General features: G+C 36.3%; 1 protein-coding gene across 2 annotated transcripts in view; it reads right to left on the reverse strand.

Moving 5' to 3' along the window:
- Positions 1 to 638: 638 nt before the first annotated feature.
- The window catches only part of PCGF6 (polycomb group ring finger 6), a 28984-nt gene continuing 7419 nt past the window's right edge, over positions 639 to 22203 (reverse strand). For both annotated transcript variants that reach the window (XM_081267403.1, XM_081267404.1), the window contains exons 7-10: positions 17645 to 17672; positions 7936 to 8034; positions 5429 to 5515; positions 639 to 1793 (exon numbers count right to left, since the gene is read on the reverse strand). In XM_081267403.1, coding sequence (XP_081123529.1) covers positions 1737 to 1793; positions 5429 to 5515; positions 7936 to 8034; positions 17645 to 17672 — 271 coding nt within the window. In that variant the 3' untranslated portion in view covers positions 639 to 1736. The remainder of the gene's footprint in view (positions 1794 to 5428; positions 5516 to 7935; positions 8035 to 17644; positions 17673 to 22203) is intronic.

Here is a 22203-nt window from a genome sequence, read left to right on the forward strand (position 1 = left end):
CTTTATCAGTTTGACTTCAGGGAAGGTTCTGGGGTCTGAATGTTGATCAATCACACAGGCACCATATGACTCGATAACTGACCCAAACAAAACAAAAACAAAACAAAATACTACACAGAACAGTAGGTCTTGAGTGAACTTCTCTGGTTGGTGACACTTTACATACCATAGAAAATTGCTTAATTCTTTAGAATTAAGCATTATCCTTGCAACTCCTTGGGAGAAGACACCTGTGAACTTGTGCCTGGTTTTCCTCGATTCCACCCATTTGCCTATTCCCTTTGCTGGTCTTAATCTGTATCCTTTTGCTTTAATAAACAATAACCATGAATATATCAGCTTTTCTGGGTCTTGTGAGTCCTTCTAGTGCATTACTGAACACAAATGTAGCCTTAGGGATCCTGACATACATATGTTAACATGAGATAAAAATTAAAATATTAAGTAATCTGTGCAAGAGATATTTAAGAAGCAATAAATTCTATAGTTGCTACTTTGTCCATTTTCTAATAAAACATCTATACTATGAATGTACATGTTTATTAAATATCTATTTTATGGCACTTTAATTCACACACCTTGTCCATCTTAAAGGGTTTTGGTTATTTTTTAAAAATCCATAGTAAACACATTTCAAAGTAAGCTAAAATAAATTTTTATTAAATGTTAGAAGAGATATATACACAATTCACAGATTCTTTACAAAACAATTGCCAATCCTTGTCCAATTTTTAAAGTTTTATACAGATTTGGAAATTTTGCTGTGAAATAGTCTACAAAATATTTCATTTAGAAAGAATCAGGAGGCTAATTTTAAGCAAAATAATGTTCAAAATTGAAGTCTGCATAAAAGTAAGCAGCTTTAAAACATTCTTATTCTTTATCCCAGTCACAAAATAAGGGGAAAATGAATATTAAGCTGACTTGCTGAGGAAACAAAAAGTATTCTGTAAACTTCTGAAATTCACCTGAAATGTTTTATTATTACTTTCAGAAGGAGTGCCATTACAAGTTATCGACAAATCATACTTTGTATGCAAATAAAATTAAATATGTCATCACAAATAAGCACCTCTTATTGTAAGATATGTTAAGAAGTCTTGTTACACTGAAGGCTTATGACACAGTGTCTTCACACAGATAATGATAATTCATCCATTTTATGAACAAACATTTCTTTAGTAGTATTGCTGGTTTAAGTGGGGGGGGGGACTCTACAAGTTTAAAATATGATGGCAAATACAAAAGCAGCCAGTAGTTTTGGTCTTTTGAGAGTATACCCTGTGGTTTAACAAAGACTGGCTTTGAATCTCCCATTCAAAAGCATACCTCTTTTTCCCAAAAGGATGACTGTCCAACTGATGCTGTTCCACAGAACAGAATCCTTACTGCCAACTTTAAAGGGATATGGCTCAACAAAGGAGAAAACAGTGATCACTTTACCTCAAAGATGGGAAGCAAAAATCAACATCAAAGTATATGGAATTTTAAAATATGCTGTTTTGGAAAAATTCCCCTGAGCTCTAGTGCTTTTTACATATAGTCTCTAGTGAAACAGGTGCATTCCTTTGTTCCAATTGTACCTAGGATTCTTGGCGCTGAAAATAGATAAGGTATGTCTTGAACAGCACAACGTGGTAGTGATTACATGTTTTGTGGAAATCTTTGGTGAAATACAGTCCTGTAGAAATTTCCTTACTTTGTTTGCTTCCTTCCTCATAATATGCCTAGCATCTTCAAGTTATTTTCAGAGGAGAAACCACAAGACCATAATGAAGGACAAGCAGACCATCCTGAAAAGGGGAAGGAGAGAAAAAGACTATTTTGCAGTTTTTTGAAAACTGGTTATGCAAATGACCATATCAAAGCTGATTTATTTATTTGGGGTACTGAGAACCCAGGATGCTTTACTGCTGAGCTACATGCCCAGTTCTTTTAATTTTTTTTTTTAAAACAGGATCTCATTAAGTTGCTGAGACTGGCCTCAAACTTGTGATTCTCCCACCTCAGCATCCCTAGTCATTGGGATTATAGACATGCCTTGGGGCCCAGCAGGCAAGGTTGCTTATGACAAACAATTATCCAAAGATGAATAAAAAAGATTTATCTTTTCTTCTTCTTAAAGTATCATGGATCTATTTAAGAAATGAAACGTTTAGCTGGGCACAGTGGCTTATGCCTGAAATTATGGCAACTGATGAGGTAGAGGTGGGAGAATCCAAGTTTAAAGCCAGCCTCAGCAATTTAGAGAGACCCTGTCTCAAAATAAAAATAAAAAATGGACTGGGGATGTAGCTCAGTGGTAGGGTGCACTTGGTTCAACTCCCAGTACTATTTAAAAAAAGAAACGTTCATTTCCACTTACGTATAGTTCACTACTATTGTAAGTAATGTAACTTTGTAACTCTTACCCATTTAATGGAAGCCTAAAATTAATCATATAGTTTACATCCTCCCTTGAAGATTGTCCTTAGGGATGTTGGGCAACTTAACTTTATACTAAATGATTCTAGATGCTCTGTTTCCAAGTCTTTTTTTTTTTAAGAGAGAGAGAATTTTTTAATATTTATGTTTTAGTTTTCAGTGGACACAACATCTTTTATTTTATTTTTTTATGTGGTGCTGAGGATCGAACCCAGCACCCTGCACATGCCAGGCAAGCATGTTACCACTTGAGACACATCCCCAGCCCTCCAAGTCTTTTTATCAGCTTTTTTGGTGAGTCTCTGTTTCCCTTCTGGATATCAGGTCTTAATTCTTTGTACTCTCACCAAGCCTGTATTCAGTAAGTAACTCACCTTTATAAGGTACTATTTCTATTTTCCTATGGACTGAAAAACTAGCTAAAAGGAAAGACTCATTGGGAAATGTAATAAGGACTTCTCTGAGTAACAAAAAGGAGTGGTGGCACATATCACTTGAATTGGCAATCCTTATTTCTCCCTAACTTTTTCTTCTTCACTAAGATTTTCCATGGCTCCCCTTCCTAATTTCTTACCCACTACTCTGTGATCTGGCTTCTGTTCCTGGCAACTCCAGCAAAAATTATCAGAATTCTAAAAGGGGGTTCACAAATTCAAATGCCCCATGAGGACCAGGAAAGTAACATAAATGAATATTTAAGTTAGGCATATTGAGTCTATAGGGAATGACAAAGGCCAGTCAACAGTAAACCAAAGAGCAGATGATGACTGCTTGAAAAAATTTTGTTGTTCTTCTTATTGTTGCTGGGAGTGAAGCCCAGGGCCTTAAGCATGCTAGATAAGTGCTCGGCTGCAGAGTTACATCCTCAGAACCCAATGAAGAAATTTAAACTCAAAATAAACAAATTTTTTAAAAAAAATTAGCTTGTCTCAATGGGTGCAGTGGAAAAACCGGTAATCTCAGTGACTCAGAAGGCTGAGGCAGAAGGATCACAAGTTCAAAGCTAGCATGGCGGGCTGGGGTTGTGGCTCGGTAGTAGAGCGCTTGCCTAGCATGCGTGAGGCCCTGGGTTCGATCCTCAACACTACATAAAAATAAATAAAGAAACAAAATAAAGGTATTTAAAAAAAAAAAAAGCTAGCATATCTCAAAATAAAATTTAAAAGGCTAGAGAGTCTGGTGTGGTGGTACACACCTATAATTTCAGCGGCTTGGGAAGCTGAAGCAGGAGGATTGCGGGTTCAAAACCAGCCTCAGCAAAAGTGAGGCGCTAAGCACTCAGTGAGACCCTGTCTCTAAAAATACAAAATAGGGCTGGGGATGTGGTTAAGTGGTTGAGTGCCCCTGAGTTCAACCCCCCAGTACCAAAAAAAAAAAAAAAAAAAAAAAAAAAAAATAGTAGGGAGCCTAGAGATAAGCTCAATGATAGAGTGCTTGCCTAGAATGTACAATGCCCTGGACTCAATCCCCACAAAAAAATACATTAAAAATAATAAACATTAAAAAATATATATATCAAATAATACAGCTAAGTCAAATAAAGCATAACCCCATACAATGTCTCTGAACCATCAGATCTATTCTAGACTTAGTAACTGATCAAAGCAAATGAATTTGTATAACAGAAATAGATCCTTAGGGACTGGGGATGTGGCTCAAGCGCGGCGCTGGGTTCGATCCTCAGCATCACATACAAATAAAATAAAGATGCTGTGTCCGCCGAAAACTGAAAAATAAATATTAAAAAATTCTCTCTCCCCCTCTCTCTCTCTCTCAAAAAAAAGATCCTTAACAGTTTTTATATGAATACAAATTATATTTTACATGTTAATTTTTGCATAGTTATTATGTTTCATAAATGAAAAGCATCATTTTATAAAACAGTATATTGATATGCACAGATATAAAATGGAAATGTGGATTGCAAGCTCTTTGAAGATCTCAAAATTATTTCAATAAAATAATATTTTATGAAATAATTATTCAAGTTTATATCTAGATGTCTAAAATTTTTAATTTCTATAAATATAGTATATTTTTATAAATATAAACATGTCAATATATCTATATTTATATTTTCTATTTAGATGTCTCCATTAATGGTCTCAGTTTTAACCATCCACTATGGTTTGGATATGATTTCTCTTTATAGGTTCATGTGCTGGAAACTTGGTCCCCAGTGTGGCAGTGTGAAGATGATGGAAACCTGAAGTAGAGTTGCTGGGTGTGGCATATGCCTGTAATCCCAGCGGCTCCAGGGGCTGAGGCAGGAGGATCAGGAGTTCAAAGCCAGCCTCATCAGCTTAGCAAGGACCTAAACAACTCAGAGAGACCCTGCCTCTAAATAAAATACAAAAAAGGACTGGGAGTGTGGCTCAGGGTTTAAGCGCCCGTGGGTTTGATCACCAGTACAAAAAAAAAAAAAAGGAGAGAGAGAGAGATGTAAAGTGGAAGGTGATTAGGACATGAATGAAGTCTCAAGGGAGGAGGTCAGGTCTTTTAACAGGACTGGATTAATTCCCTCAAGAATGGGTTGTTATAAAGCAAGTTCAACTATTTTAGCTCACTTCTTGCACAGGTACCCCTTATGAACATTGCTAGATCCCTTTCTACTTCTTAGCCAGGGGACTCTGGCAAGGACACAAACATTATCTGTTTGGGCCTTTTGGCCACCAGAATCACAAGCCAAATAACTTCTTTTCTTTGTAAATTAATCTTCTTCAGGTATTTTGTTATAAAGACACTAGATAGTATTCAATCAGTGAGTCTTCTATAATGTAAGTCATTTCATCTATTCATCCATTCACTCTGTGGTACTGGGGATTGAACCAGAGACACTTTACCACTGTTCTGCATGCCTAGTCCTTTTTATTTTATTTTTTATTTTCAAACAGGATCTCACTAAGCTGCTGAAGCTGATCCTCCTGCTTCAGACAAGTAGCTGGGACTATAAGCATGTGCCAGCACACCCAGCTAGTTACTTTAAGGAAGAACAGAGACCTACTTGCATTGCTGCATCACCTATTGCACGTCGGATCTCCCTTAGAGTCTGGTACTGCTCCAGCAAGTGATCACCACAGATGATATCTACCTATGGAAGAATAAGAGCACATCAGATCACTTTCTGCAAGACACCATATGAAGAAATGAAGGGGAGAATATCAACATAATAAGTATTCTTACTTAAAAAAAGGGAAGAAAAAAAAGCATACTATGCAAATTAGCTCGATTTAGCTATCCCACAGAGTATACATACTTTAAAACATTATGTATATAATAAATATAGATAATTTTGTCAAAAAATAATAAATGGGTGGTGGGATACCAACTTTAAGTTTTGGGAATCAATTTTCTGGGTTTTTTTTTTTCTCTCTCCCAGAATTAGGGATTGAACTCAGGGCTTCTCATACATGCTAGGAAAATGCTAACCACTGAGTTTCATCCACAGTCCTGACAATCAAAATCTCTTTTTTAAAAAAATATTTATTTATTTATTTTTTTAGTTTTTCAGCGGACACAACATCTTTGTTTGTATGCGGTGCTGAGGATCGAACCCAGGCCGCATGCATGCCAGGCAAGCGCGCTACCGCTTGAGCCACATCCCCAGCCCCCAATCAAAATCTCTTAAATCACCACATGTGGCACTTATAATCTAAATCCTAGAGAGAACCCCTCCTGAGTATTACTTCTCATTTATTCTATGTGATCAGAAGCAAGTCTTCTAACTTATGCTTTTAGAAACATTAGACTGTTTTTTAAGATCACTCACAATTCTTTGTGCAGGAGTCCTTAAACAACTCTCTCTAACCCAAAGCCCAAGGACAGCCTCAATTATGCCATGGTTACAAGGTAATACGTTATTTCTAATTTTCTCTTTTTATATATATATTTATTTATTTATTTATTCTTAGTGATGCTGAGGATCGAACCCAGGGCCTTGCATGTGCTAGGCAAGCGCTCTACCACTGAGCCACAACGCCAGCCCTCTAATTTTCATGGTACATGAGAATCAACCAGTATATGTCAAGCTCAGAGAGATCACTTTAATTTGATTTAATATACATTTTTAGTACTATGGTACTAAAAACATTAACAAAATTTCAGCATCATTTTAACATAACTACCAATTTAGTAAACAGCAAACAGGATATTTTAGATAAGAAATATTCCATAAAATTTTACACATATGGAGAATTATAAAAACTCCTTATAAATTTGACTAATGAAAAAGCAGTGCTATTTCCAGTGCATTTTCACTGGAACCACATAACTATACATATGTGTATCTTTAATGTTCAATAATATGTAAGGCTTGAGATTTACAGTTTACAAGAAAATATTATACAACTAGAATAGGAGGGGTTTTGTTTGTTTATTTTTTGCTTTTTGGTGGGGCTGGAGAGCAAAAAGAGATATTTTGTAATCCTTAAAAAAAAACTAATAGGGGGACTGGGACTGTGGCTCAGCGGTAGCACACTTGCCTGGTATGTGTGAGGCACTGGGTTCGATTCTTAGCACTATGTATAAATAAATAAAATAAAAATCTATCAACAACTAAGAAAATAAATAAATAAACTAACAGGGAAGGGTAGGCCTGATAGTGCAGGCCTATAATCCCAGCAACTTGGAAGACTGAGACAGGAGGAACACAAGTTCAAGGCCAACCTTAGCAATTTAATAAGGCCCTAAGCAACTTAGACCTTGTTTGAAAATAAAAAAGGTCCGGAGATGTAGCTTAGTGGTAAAGCACTCCTGTTCAATCCCCACTAATTCCCCCCAAAAAGAAACCAATAAGAAGGGTTAGGATATAGCTCAGTGGTAGAGTACTTGCCTAGCAGGCACAAGGTCCTGGGTTCAATTCCCAACACTGTAAAAAAAAACAAAAAACAAAAAAAATCCACCAAAACTAATAAGGTCTACCTTAGACAGACAGATATTATAATTTTCTAGGGTTTGTTTAGTACTGGGGATTGAACCCAGAGGTGCTTAACCACTGAGATATAGCACCAGCCCTTTAAATTTTTTGAGATGGGTCTCACCAAGTTGCTTAGGGTCTCAGCTTCCTGACTTATTGGGATTACAGACATGTACCACCATGCCCTGACACTTTTCCAGGTACTTTGAGCTTGCTTATTACACTACACTTGCAAGGATGTTCTCTGAAGAAAAGTGGATGATAAGTAATCTTTTGCTTTACTACCAAATGAGAAAGAGCTAGAATTGAGAGTCTAGAAGTTCTTAAATATTTCTCATATCCTCAGCTTTCCTCTAACACTAAGAGATGGTCATTGATGGCAAAAAGAAATGAACAGAAAATCAAATGTGATCAAAGTTGGGGGTGGGAATCACTGTGTATCAACATTCAATTGGTATTTACAATGTCTACAGTATCATAAAACAAAGCCACTACACAAAATCCTAGCAAGAAAAAACAAAACAGTTATTTCATCAATATGGGTAAAGGTAATCTCACATCTTCACCTGTCCTTTTACATACATGATGCACTGTACCTGACAAGCTGGATCAAGACCCATTTTTCTTCTGAGGAATTTTTCTACATGTCCAATAGTGGCTTCTCCTGAAACTCGAACAAACTTCTTTTCCAATGGCTACAAAAATAAACAGATAAATCTATTTTCAGAATTTATATATGGATACATAAATATAAAATATGTAAATCTTTAAAATATGCATATCTTGCCGGGCGCAGCAGCACAGGTCTGTCCCAACAGCTCTGGAGGCTGAGGCAGGAGGATCACGAGTTCAAAGTCAGCCTCAGCAAAAGGCACTAAGCAACTCAGTGAGACCCTATCTCAAAATAAAATACAAAATAGGGCTAGGGATGAGGCTCAGTGGTCGAGTTCCTTTGGGTTCAATCTTCAGTACCAAAAAAAAAAGATAATGTGTACCTTAAGACATATTTTATAGCAATGCTGATTTAATTTTCTTGAGAGAAAAATTACTATGAAATTTGAGTTCATTTATATTCCAAAGAAAAATAGAAATTCTTCTCTGTTTTTCCTCTCTGAAAAGTATGTCAAAAATTTATTTAATAGAAAGGCTTTCTAGCTTATTTATTTTATTATTTTTGTGGTACTGAAGACTGAACCCAGGGTCATTTTACCACTAAGCTATACCTCCAGCCATTTTAAATTTTATTTTATTTATATTTTCCAGATAGGGTCTTGCCCAGACTGGACTGAGATCCTCCTACCTCACCCACTCAAGTAGCTAGGATAATTTAATAGCACATCAAAACCACAACAAAGGGCTTTAGGTTTATCTCAGGGGTGGAGTGCTTGCCTAGCATACAGGAGACTCTGGGTTCAATCCCTAGTATCATTTTTTAAAATAGAGAGCTAGGGGTATAGCTAAGTGGTATAATGCTCGGCTAACATAATCAAGGCCCTGGATTTGATCCCTAATCTGCAAAAAGAAAAAATGTTGAGCATGTGGCAGACACCTGTAGTCCCAACTACTAGGGAGGCTGATCACTTGGGCCCAGGTTTTTGAGGCCAGCCTGTGCAACATAGTCAGGTCCTGTCTCATCAAAAAGAAAGATAAAGAGGAAATGGCAGGGGAGGGGTAGCAATTCAGAGTAAAAGTTATTCATTCATTTCAAGTAGTAAATTTACAATTCAAAGACAGAGAGAATACACAGGATCAAATGTTTAAAACCTAGTTTCTTCAACAACAAAAACTGCAAAGAAGAAAAAATAAAATGGAGAAGGAATAGTAAGACTAAAAAGAAAAAAAAAGATGTAGTATCATTATTATGTTTGTTAAAGTAGTCCTTATTATTTATTTATTCTGGTATTGGAGATTGAACATAGAAGTGCTTTACTACTTAGCTACATCCCCAGAACCTTTTGTTGTTGTTTTTGAGACAGGGCCTCACTAAGTTGCTCTAGCTAACCTTGAATTTGTGATCCTCCTGCCTAAGCATCTCAAGTAACTGGAATTATAGGTGTGCATTACTATACATGGCTAAGAATAGCCCTTATCCTCTATTTATTTTTATTACTGATGTTGTTGTTATTATTATTTGCTGAGCTGGTGATCAAACCCAGGGTTTTGCACACACTAGGCAAATGTTCTACCTTTGAGCTACATTCCCAACCCTGCCCTTATCTTTTAGAAGCAAACTGAATTACTTATGTAAAAATGATATACAGTCTGGGATTTGCTTCAAAATTATATGAGAGGGGGACTGGGATTATAGTTCAGTAGTGGAGTGCCTGCCTAGTACATGTGAGACACTGGGTTCGATCTGCAGCACCACATAAAAAAATAAAGGTATTGTATCTATTTACAATTAAAAATATTTTTAAAAAATTGTATGAGAGGAAGAAGAGCAGTGAAGGTATAAACGAATATGTACATAGGATTCCGTTATACTATTCTAATATTGTATGAGTTTAAAATTTTCCATAATAAGCAGGGTGCAGTGGCACACACCTGTAGTCCCAGCTACTCTGGAGGCTTAGATAGGAGGATCACTTGAACCCAAGAATTGGAGACCAGCCAGGGCAACACAGCAAGACTCTGCCAAAGAGAGCGGGCAGGGAAACTGGGTGTAGTGACACACTTCTGTAATCCCAGCTACTCAGGAGGCTAAAGCAGGAGGATCACAAGTTCAAGCCCAGCTTAGGCAATTTAGCAAGACCCTGGCTCAAAATAAAAAGGACTGGGGATGTATTTCAGTGGTAGAGTGCTTGCCACCAAGTCAAGCATGCGTGGGGCCATAGGTTCAAACCCAGGTTCTGGAGGGGGAAAAAAAAATTAAAAACCTTTAATCTGTCAGAAACTACAGGACAAGTGACTCAGTTTTGTCAACAAAAATTATAAGAAGGGCTGGGGATGTGGCTCAAGCGGTAGCGCGCTCGCCTGGCATGCGTGCGGCCCGGGTTCGATCCTCAGCACCACATACAAACAAAGATGTTGTGTCCGTGGAGAACTAAAAATAAATAAATAAATAAATATTTAAAAATTCTCTCTCTCTCCTCTCTCACTCTCTAAGAAAAAAAAATTATAAGAAAAAATAAGGAAATAGAAACCTTAATGACCTAACAACTAAAACAAAGCCATACTACAATTTAGACAAAATTTTGAATATCAAGTAGATTTCTTTTTTTCCTTCTTTTGTGATAGGGTTTCATCATGTTGCCCACACTATTCTCAAACTCTTGGGCTCAAGTTATCTTCCTGCCTCAGCCCACATAGCTTGGGCAATAGATGTATACCACTGAGCCTAGCTCTAGATATTTGATAATAAGAAATTGCTGGGCTGGGGTTGTGGCTCAGTGGTAGAGCGCTTGCCTCATATGTGTGAGGCACTGGGTTTGATTCTCAGCATTGCATATAAGTAAATGAATAAAATAAAGGTCCATCAACAACTAAAAAAAAAAAAAAAAGAAAAAGAAATTGTTAATTCTTTCATTCATTACCCTCAAGCTTTAAAAAATGACAAATTTACAAAGTTATAAAAATAATAAACTCTCCAATAACCTTCACTTAGTTAACCATCTATTAATACATTACTTTATTTGCTTCATTTTTTCTTATGTGTGTATATGTGTATTTTTTTTCCTTAGACAACTGGAATTATTCGCAGGCACTAAAATATTTAAAACTAAACAGACTGGCAGTTAACTTTTCAGAGTAAGGGGATTTGATTTTCCTAATTAACTATAATGTAATTGTCAGAAAGTGGTATGGAAATACTCAGAAAAATTTTTAAAATTAATAATTATGTAAATAAGTCCATATTCAAATTTCTCCAATTGTTATAATGATATCCTTTATAAACTGTTCTTCTTCTTATTATTTTTTGGTATTGGGAGTTGAACTCAGGGGCACTCAACCCCTACATCCCCATCCCTATTTTGTATTTAGAGACAGGGTCTCAATGAATTGCTTGGCATCTTGTCATTGCTGAGGCTGGCTTTGAACTCGTGATCCTCCTGTCTCAGCCTCCTGACCCGCTGGGATTAAAAGCATGCGCTGCCGCACCCTGCATAAACTGAATTTATTTTAATCTAACTCAAAGAAGGATCACATATTGCATTTGTTCGTCACATCTCTGTAATCTTTAGTTCAGAATAGTTCTGCTCATCTTATTTTTATCTTTCATAAAATGGACATTTAGTAACATATTTTTAGGTATGATATGTGGTCATTAAAAAGAAAACAAAGGCACAGTTGCACATGCCTATAACCACAGTGATTTAGGAGGCTAAGGAAGGAGGGTTACAAGTTCTAGGCAAGCCTGGGCAACTTAGCAAGACACCGCTTCAAAATAAAATATAGGCTGGATAGATTACCCTTCAGTGCAATCCCTAGACCAAGGGGAAAAAAGAAAGAGAAAATGGGAAAGAGAGAGAGATTGATTCATCTTTTTTTTTTTTTTTAAGAGAGTGAGAGAGGAGAGAGAGAGAGAGAGAGAGAATTTTTAATATTTATTTTTTAGTTCTCGGCGGACACAACATCTTTGTTTGTATGTGGTGCTGAGGATCAAACCTGGGCCGCACGCATGCCAGACGAGCGCGCTACCGCTTGAGCCACATCCCCAGCCCCCTCATCTTTTTTTTTAATATTTATTTTTTTAAGGTTTAAGTGGACACAATATCTTTATTTTACATTTATGTGGTTCTGAGGATCAAACCCAGTGCCTTACGCATACTAGGTAAGCGTTCCACCAATGAGCCATAACCCCAGCCCCTGATTCATCTTTTTAAGAATACTGAAATGTTGGGCTAGGGATATAGCTCAGTTGGTAGAATGTTTGCCTTACATGCATAAGGCCCTGAGTGCAATCCCCAGCACCACAAAAAAAAAAAAGAATACTGAAATGTTGCCAGGCATGGTGGTGCACACCTGTAATCCCAGCAGTTTGGGAGGCTGAGGCAGGAGGATCACAAGTTCAAAACCAGCCTCAGTAAAAGCAAAGTGCTAAGCAATTCAGCAAGACCCTGTCTCTAAATAAAATACAAAATAGGGCTTGGGATATGGCTCCAAATGTGGTTGAGTATCCCAGAGTTCAATCTCCAGTACCAAAAAAAGAAAACTGAAATGTTTCCAGAATAAGTGGTATAGTGCTAAGGACTGTTGAAAGGTGAGTGGATGGGAGTATAGAAGAAATAAAATTGGACATTAGTTAATAATTGGTAAAGCTGATGATGGGTATACGAAAGTTCGATTCTGTCTACTTCTTAGACTGTTGTTACAATGTTGCAGAGCATGGTGGCAGACATCTGTAATCCCAGCCACTCACAAATTGGAGGTCAGGCTCAGCAATTTAGTGGGGCCCTCAGAAACTCGGTGAGGCCCTCAGCAACCTACTGAGACCGGTATCAAAATAAAAAACAAAAAGGATGTGGGCTGGGTTGTGGCTCAGTGATAGAATGCTCACCTAGCACACATGAGGCATTGGGTTCACACCTCACATAAAAATGAAATAAAGATATTGTGCCGGGGCTGGGGATGTGGCTCAAGCGGTAGCGCGCTCGCCTGGCATGCGTGCGGCCCGGGTTCGATCCTCAGCACCACATACCAACAAAGATGTTGTGTCCGCCAAGAACTAAAAAATAAATATTAAAAAAAAAAAAAAAAAAAAGATATTGTGCCGATCCACCATTTGACCCAGCTATCGCACTTCTCGGACTATTCCCAGAGGACCTTAAAAAAACGCTCTATAGGGATACGGCTGCATCAATGATTATAGCGGCACAATTCACAATAGCTAGACTGTGGAACCAATCTAGATGCCCCTCAATAGATGAATGGATAAAAAAAAATGTGGCATATATACACAATGGAGTATTATGCAGCACTAAGAAATGACAAAATCATAGAATTTGCAGGGAAATGGATGGCATTAGAACAGATTATGCTAAGTGAAGCCAGCCAAGCCCTAAAAAACAAATGCCAAATGTCTGCTTTGATATAAAGAGAACAACTAAGAACAGAACAGGAAGGAAGAACAGGAGGAAAAGACTACAGTAAACAAAGACGAATGGGGGGAGAGAAACGGGGAGAGAAGGGAAAGCACATGGAAATGGTAGGAGACCTTCAATGATACACAAAATTATAAGAGGTTATGATGGGCAAGGAGGAGGGAAAAAGAGGGAGAGAATTGAACAACAGCAGGGGAGGTAGAGAGGGAAGATGGGAGGGGAGGGGAGGGGAGGGGGATAGTAGGGGATAGGAAAGGTAGCAGAATACAACAGTCACTAATATGGCATTATGTAAAAATGTGAATATGTAACAGATGTGATTCTGCAATCTGTATTTGGGGTGAAAATGGGAGTTCAAAACACAATTTGAGTCAAATGTATGAAAGATGATATATCATGAACTATGTAATGCTTTAAATAATCAATAAAAAAAAAAAGAAAAGAAAAAAAAAAAGATATTGTGCCGGGCTGGGGATGTGGCTCAAGCGGTAGCGCGCTCGCCTGGCGTGCTTGCGGCCCGGGTTCGATCCTCAGCACCACATACAAACAAAGATGATGTGTCCGCCGAGAACTAAGAAAAAATAAATAAATATTAAAATTCTCTCTCTCTCTCTCTGTCCCCCTCTCTCACTCTCTCTTTAAAAAAAAAAAAAAAAAAAAAGATATTGTGCCGACCTACAACTAAAACATTGAAAAAAAGGGGTTGGGGGTTGAGGATGTAGTTCAGTGGTAAAGTGCCTCAGGGTTAAATCACCAGACCCCCAACCAAAACCCAAAAAGTTAAAATGCTGCTGCTTTGTAGAAACTTTTATATTGAATATGGAAAACAGAATTCATGATATTGATTCATAGGTTTAGGGAGTTAGACATTTAACAACCATGTATCAACCTAGTAAAATAGGTTTAATTTGAACTCACTTATTAAGTACAAAAGAGAAAGTGGGAAAGAGAAGGAGATTGATTCATCTTTATAAGAATACTGAAATGTTGGGATGGGGATATAGCTCAGTTGGTAGAGTGTTTGCCTTGCATGCATAAGTCATGTTTTTAAAGTAATGGAATACTAAATTATACTGAAAAAGCTATAACTAGAACATCTATTATAAATACATAAGTTAAAAACAATGAGACTGCAAATTTGTTAACTACAATTGTGTAAAAGACTGTTTCAACAATGTAAAAAGTCACAAAATACAGTTAATAGAATCATTTATTTCTAAAACAATACATTCATCACTTCTCATAGTTATAAGCCTACAAATTAACATCTGTATTATCAGTTTAACAGAAAATGTAATATCTCAAAACTATGAGAATAATATAATGATTCCTATATACTTATCACCTCGCTTTAGCAACTCAAGGTCAATCTTGTTTTAGATTCATTCACCTATTTCCCATCCTATCTATCCTATTTCCTGGCTCACCCTTGTCCCCCACATGTGTTTGGAAGCAAATCCAAAATATAGCATTTCATCTGAAAGTACTTTGGTATATCTCTAAAGAACTTTTTAAAAACTCAAGTATAATATCATTATCACACCTTAAAATTCCTTGATATCAGAAAATATCTAGTAAGCTTCAAATTTCAACAATTGTCTCTATTTTTATTTATTTTTCTCTAGAAGAAAATTATTTTGTTTTCTAGGGCTGAGGGAATAAAATTAAAATTTTATTAAAAAAAACACATAATAACCAGTGGTGGATTCAAACTAAAATAGTAACATTTATCAGATACAATTTTTAAAATATTTTATTTTTTAGTTATAGTTGGACATAATAGCTTTACTTCTTTTTATGTGGTGCTGAGGATTGAACCCAGGACCTTGCACGTGCTAAGCGAGTGCTCTGCCACGAAGCCACAACCCCAGCCCAGATACAATTTTTCAAAAATATTTATTTTTTAGTTGTAATTGGGCACTATACCTTTTATTTATTTATTTTTTATGTGATGCTGAGGATCGAATCCAGGACCTCACACATGCTAGACAAGCACTCTACCGCAAAGAAACAACCCCAGCGCTCAGATACAATTTTTATATTCCCAATAAGTTTATACCAAATAAATTATAAACAATGCTTCTACTTTAAATTTCTATTGGATCATGGCTTAATTATTAAAAAAAAAAAAAACAGTTCTCTTGAGATATAATTCATGTACCACTAAATTCACCCTTTAAAAATGTACAATTCAGTGGATTTTAGCATCTTTGCAAAGTTGAACAACTACCATCACTATCTAAGTTCAAATGTTTTCATGACCCCAAAAAGATCCCATATAAATTAAGTCATTCTCTCTTATAATCTTGGCAACCATTTAATCTACTTTGCTTCTATAGATTTCCCAGTTCTGGATATTTCATATAAATGGAACCATACAATAGATGGATAGCCTTTTGTGACTAGTGTCTTTTATTTAGCACAGTGTTTTCAAGGTTCATCCATGCTGTAGCATGTGTCAGTACATCATTCTTTTTACAAATAATATCCTATCACATGGATATGTTACATTTTGTTTAACTATTCATCAGTTGATGGATATTTGGGTAGTTTCCAAATGGGGGATATTATCTTAAAAACTTTAAATTTTTTTTTGCAAATAATGGAGATTGAATCCCAGTGAACTACATCTCTATCCCTTTATACATTTTAGTTTTGTTTTTGCCATGTTGGGGATGGAACCCAGGGCTTCCTGCATGCTGGACAAGCACTCGACCACTGAGCTACATCCCGAACGCTATATTTATTTTGAGACAGGGTCTCACTAAGTTGATTAGACTGGTCTTGAACTTACAATCCTCCTGACTCAGCCTCCCAAGTGACTGAGATTATAGGTGTGTGCCACCACAAGTGGCTCAAAAGCTTTTCACAGATTATTTTTCAAATCAAATCCAAATAAGGCTTATACATTGAAATTAATTTATATGTCCCCTCAGCTACTTTAATCAATAGGTTTTTCTTCATTTCTTTCCCTTTTATTTGCTGAAGAAAAGAATTACTTGCCATGTAGTTTTCCACTTATCTACACTGGACCTATTACTTTGTGTCATTGTGTTCCTTTGTCCCCAATATTTCCAGGAAATGAGCAATCAACTCTGTAAGCATGATCACCTTTCCATCTGTTTTTGCAAGAATATATTACAGGTGGTTCTGTCATCTTGCTTTTTGATGTGCAATAATCAGGAACTAAATTCTACATGTACATGTGCTTCTATTGAAGCAGTAGAGTAACATTTCAATTTATTTCCCAATTCTTTCTTCATGAGTTCTAAAAAATGCTGGCCTGTCAAGACACCATAACTGAGTACAGAGATGTCTTCAGGGAACTCCAGAATCATACAACCCTGTCATTGTACCATTTAGAAACTTAACTGCCATTTTCTTACATGTATTATGAAACATTCATTGATATGACAGTTTCCTAAACAAACGCTATGAAACGATTTCTAAAGTTAATTACCAATAGTTTGATACTTTAAAGTCACCAAAAATCATGGGGACTTAACATTGCATTCCCTCCATCACAATAAACTCTGAGAGACATCTATATAATGTACTTTATCCAGAGAAGTACCTACGTATTCTTATGCTTTAATTATTTCTTTAAGTTATTGTGTTCACAAAACAAAGCAGTATGTCCAACCAGGTATAATTTGACAAAAGTTACATAGACTTTGACAAAAGTCACTGGAAACCTAAACAGTTAATCCTTTTTAAAAAAATGACTTTTCCTGAATAACTCATACTATAGCACCAACACTATATCAATGGCACCTGTGATTTGAGCCTTTAGGACAACTCTGAACTTTAAGTATGTTACAAAGGAATGCATTCTTACCTCTAAAATCTCAGTGAATGATTAAAATAACAAGTTAGGGCAGGTTAACTTGAGTCAAACATGTTATATGTAAATAAAATTTTAAGCTCATACTTAACTAAATGCCAACTTTGCAAAAAATGCTTTGAAATTGTATTAATCACCAAGTTAACATAGCATTTGGTTTTAGCTTTTTTTAACATAGCATTTTTTTAATTGAAAAATTATCCACAGTTCTGAATTAATAACAAATCCCTACTTAATAACACTTCCCTTCATGAACCTATTATAATAGGTCGCTGTAGAATATACTTCATATTTCAATAACTTATTTAAAAATATTTTTATTATGAAGTAAGACAGTCTCCATTTGGTTACTAATCTGAACCAAATATGTGTGCTAAGGAATTCTCTTATGAAATGAATGAAAAAATAAAAGTAAAATACCTTAAAATGTCCCGTGCCTTCATTAGCACTGAAAAATGAGAGCAAAGTTAATCAATATTTAATACTTTAAGTTATATGTCTAGTCATAAAACAACAGAAAAATAACTTGAATATAAATATTTGAGAAACATCAGTCTAATGTAAAAGTCACCTAAGTCTTTAGGAAATAAATAAATGTAATTGTCATTTCTGCCACCTAGTGGTAAGATGAAGGCAGTTTTATCCAGCCACTACCATCCATACTTCAGAAGTTAAAAATATATTCTTTATAGGAAACGTGCTAGAATTTTATTTACTTGCCATCTCATCTAGCATTATTAGTATATAATTGAAAATTTTAAAAATGTATATATTTACAATGTACAATGTGCCATTTCAGCTTCAATATATATGTACAACCAAATGATTAAATTGAGATAATATATACATCCCTTCATAACTTTCTTTGTGGAGGAAGCCCACTGCAGATTGAACCCAGATGTACTTTGTCACTGAGCTATACCCTCAATCCTTTTTATTTTTTATTTTGAGACAGGGTCTCCCTAAGTTGCTGATGGTCTTGCAAAGTAGCTGAGGCTGGCCTAGAATTTGCGATCCTCCTACTTCAGCCTCTCAAACTGCTGGGATTATAGGCAAATACCACCAGGTCCAGCTCATATACTTGTTTTGTGTGTGTGTGCAGTGAGAATATTTAAGCAATTTTTTAAGCATGTAACACATTTTTATTAATTGTAGTCAGCATGTTGTACAATAAATTTGCAAAAAAGGATATCGTTAATATTTAGATTTTCCCCACACTTATTGTAACATTTTCCAACTTGAAGAACAATGTTTGTTTTTTAAAATCATAATGAATGTATTTTCCCTCCACAGCAATTTGATATAATTTCTTTAAAAAAGGCTGCCACCTTTCTGCTGTTTTACTTGTAACATAACCACTGGGCTTGATTTTACTGTTTGCCTTTTACAGAAAAGCCCAAAGGGATTTCTTTATTATATCACAGGGAGATAAGGAGCAGTAACTTGTGTTGAGCATATACCGTGCTCCAGGCATTATCTTCTTATACTATGTATGATTTTCATTTAATTCTGACAATAGCCCTACAAATCAGGTATAGGTGTTCCCATTCTACAGATGGGGAAATTGAGATCATAGAGGTTGAATAACTTGCTTCAAGTCACACAGAGCTATATATGATAAAGCTGGTATTCACACTTCATATGTTCCTTCTTCCCTATCATGTTATGAACAAGCAATATCACAACTGCATTATCTCCACAGTATTCTTTATTATAAAAATATAATACCTAAAAGGGGTTGGGATTATAGCTCAATGATAAAGTGCTTGCCTACCATTCACAAAGCTCTGGGTTCAATCCCCAGCACCATACACATACACACCAAACACACACACACGTTTATACAGAGATAGACATTATATATATAATATGCTGCATAATTTGTATACTATATTAATATACATCTATATATTAGGTTAGAAACAATTGTTTATATAATATAAATCTTAATAAAGTACAAATATATTACATATATATAAGATTACAATATAACATTAGAGTTATAAAATAAAACTTCTATTCATTACAAGAATGATCGCTTGGGCTAGGTGTGCCTTCTGTGGTAAAACATGTGCATGCACAAGGTTTGGGTTCAACCCCCAGCATCAAAAAACAAACAAACAACAAAAAAATCCCTGTAGAATGTGAGATGTATGGGCAAATGACTTCTGCCTGAACATCTAGAGGGATTTTCTTTTCCTTTTCTCTTTGTACTGGGAGATAAAACCAGGAATGCTTTACTACTGAGCTACATCCTCAGCCTTTTTTAAATTTTTTCTTTTGAAACAGGATCTGGCTAAGTTATTCAAGCTGTCTTCAAAAATTTGATCCTCCTGCCTCAGTCTCCCAAATCACTGGGATTACAAGCATGTATTATCATGCCAACTTCCAGAAAGTTTCTTAACTGACAAAGGGAGCCCATTCTACTTGTGGGCAACTTTGTTAGAAAGTCTTTCTTGTACTAAATTGAACATATTTCTCCTGGCAACTTTTACCTTACAACTGTCCTCATTTTGTCTATTGATGCTCTTGTAAATTAGATAGATCTTTCTTTTTTTTTTTTTTAAAGAGAGAGTGAGAGAGGAGAGAGTGAGAGAGAGAGAGAGAGAGAGAGAATTTTTAATATTTATTTTTTAGTTCTCGGCGGACACAACATCTTCGTTGGTATGTGGTGCTGAGGATCGAACCCGGGCCGCACGCATTCGAGGCGAGCGCGCTACCGCTTGAGCCACATCCCCAGCCCCTAGATAGATCTTTCTTATGTGATAATTTGACTTAAAAAAGTTTTGGGGAGCCAGGTGCAGTGGTGCATGCCTATAATCCCAGCAATTCAGGAGGCTAAGGCAGGAGGATGGTGAGTTCAAAGCAAAAGTGAGGCACTAAGTAACTCAGTGAGACCCTGTTTCTAAATAAAATACAAAATAGAGCTAGCAATGTGGCTATAATCCCCAGTACCCCCCCAAAAAAATTGCTAAATTGCTTGCTAAATTGCTGAGGCTGACTTTAAATTCATGATCCTCCTGTCTCAGCCTCCCGAGTTGCTGGGATTACAGGCATTTACTATCACACCTGGCTCCTGCGATCATCATCTAAAGATCTGAAATTAACTATTTTGTTCTTCCACAGCCAAATAAAATACATACATTTAGAAACCTTTTTTTTTTTTTTTCAGTTGTAGACCGACACAATACCTTTATTTATTATATGTGGTGCTGAGGATCGAACCCATTGCCTCACACGTGCTAGGAAGCACTTTACCACTGAGCCACAACCCAAGCTCTCAAACCTTTTATTATTTTGATTACACCTTGATTTACCAACCTCTCTTAAAATGTGATACCTACCCAGATGTGATCACAGTACATTTGATGGGCAAATGCAAAATACAGTGGATATTACCTCTGGTTTACAAAAAACTACTATGCATCAAGTTTTAGCCATATCATACTCATATGTCATATGAATCCGATTTTTTTAGCATTTATATGTTGTATAGAGTACCATGCATGACCTAACCAATCTTTCATTCTCTTTGCTTTCTTATTTATTGTAAATAAATACAAGCACTCTACCACTGAGCCACAACCCCAGGCCTCTGCATTATTTCAATCTTAAGAACATGGTAAAAGGGCTGGAGCTGTAGTTCAACAATAGAGTACCTGTCTAGCGCACATGTGAGGCACTGAGTACAATCCTCAGCACCACATAAAAATAAATTAAGAAAGGTATTGTGTCCATCTATAACTAAAAAAAAAAAAAAAAAAATTAAAAAGAATATCAGATGGACATCATTACCCTAGGTATGTGTATGATTGCACAAACGGTGTGTCTCTAAACCATGTACAACCAGAGAATTGAAATGTTGCACTCCATTTGTGTACAATGAATCGAAATGCATTCTGCTGTTAGGTACAACTAAGTAGAACAAATAAAAATAAGCCTAATTAAAAAAAAGAACATGGTGGGGGGAAGCTGGGATTGTGGCCCAGTGGTAGAGTGCTCACCTAGTGCATGCAAGGCCCTGGGCTCAATCCTCAGCACCACATAAAAATAAATAAATAAAATAAAGGTTATTTTGTCCAACTACAACTAAAAAATATTTTTTTAAAAAAAAAAAGAACACCGGGAGGCTGATTTAGGAGGATCGTGGGTTCAAAGCCAGTCTCAGCAATAGCAAGGCACTAAGCAACTCAGTGAGACCTGTCTCTAAATAAAATATAATAGGGCTTGGGATGTGGCTCAGTGGTTGAGTGTCCTTGAGTTCAACGACCCCAGTACCCCCCCAAAAAAACAGAACACGTTAAGAACTGTTAAGAACACACCGAGGAGGCTGGGGTTATAGCTCAGCAATAGAGTGCTGGCCTAGCACATGCAAGGCCCTGGGTTCGATCCTCAGCACCACATAAATAAATAGATAGATAGATAGATAGATAGATAAAGGTATTGTATATAGATAAAGGTATGTATATACAGAACACACTGAGTATTTGTTGTTTTTACAACAAACCTGTGAGTTGCTGTTAGAATTCTCAATTTAGAAATACAGAACTGAAGGGCTGGGGATGTACCTCAGTAAAAGAGCACTCGCCAAGCGCTGGAGTTGTGACTCAGTGGTAGAACCTTGTCTAGCACATGTGAGGCACTGGGTTCGATCCTCAGCACCACATAAAGATAAATAAATAAAATAAAGCTATTGTGTCCATCTACGACTAAAAGAAATATAAAAAAAAAAAAGCACTCACCTAGGTGAGGCCCTAGATTCCATCCCCAGTAGTGAGAGAGAGAGAGAGAGAGAGAGAGAGAGAGAGAGAGAGAGAAAGACTAGACATAGATTCACAAGCACCAGTGCCATTTCCTAGGAACAAACATTATTAATATTTCCTTATACGCCCTTTCAGAAATTTCCCACCACTCTTAAAAATAAAAGCACCATAAATAAATGGACACATGATACATATGACTTATTTGTGGGAGACGGG

The sequence above is a fragment of the Spermophilus citellus genome (assembly GCF_964194105.1).
Source record: "Spermophilus citellus genome assembly, chromosome: 15".
Classification (NCBI taxonomy): domain Eukaryota; kingdom Metazoa; phylum Chordata; class Mammalia; order Rodentia; family Sciuridae; genus Spermophilus; species Spermophilus citellus.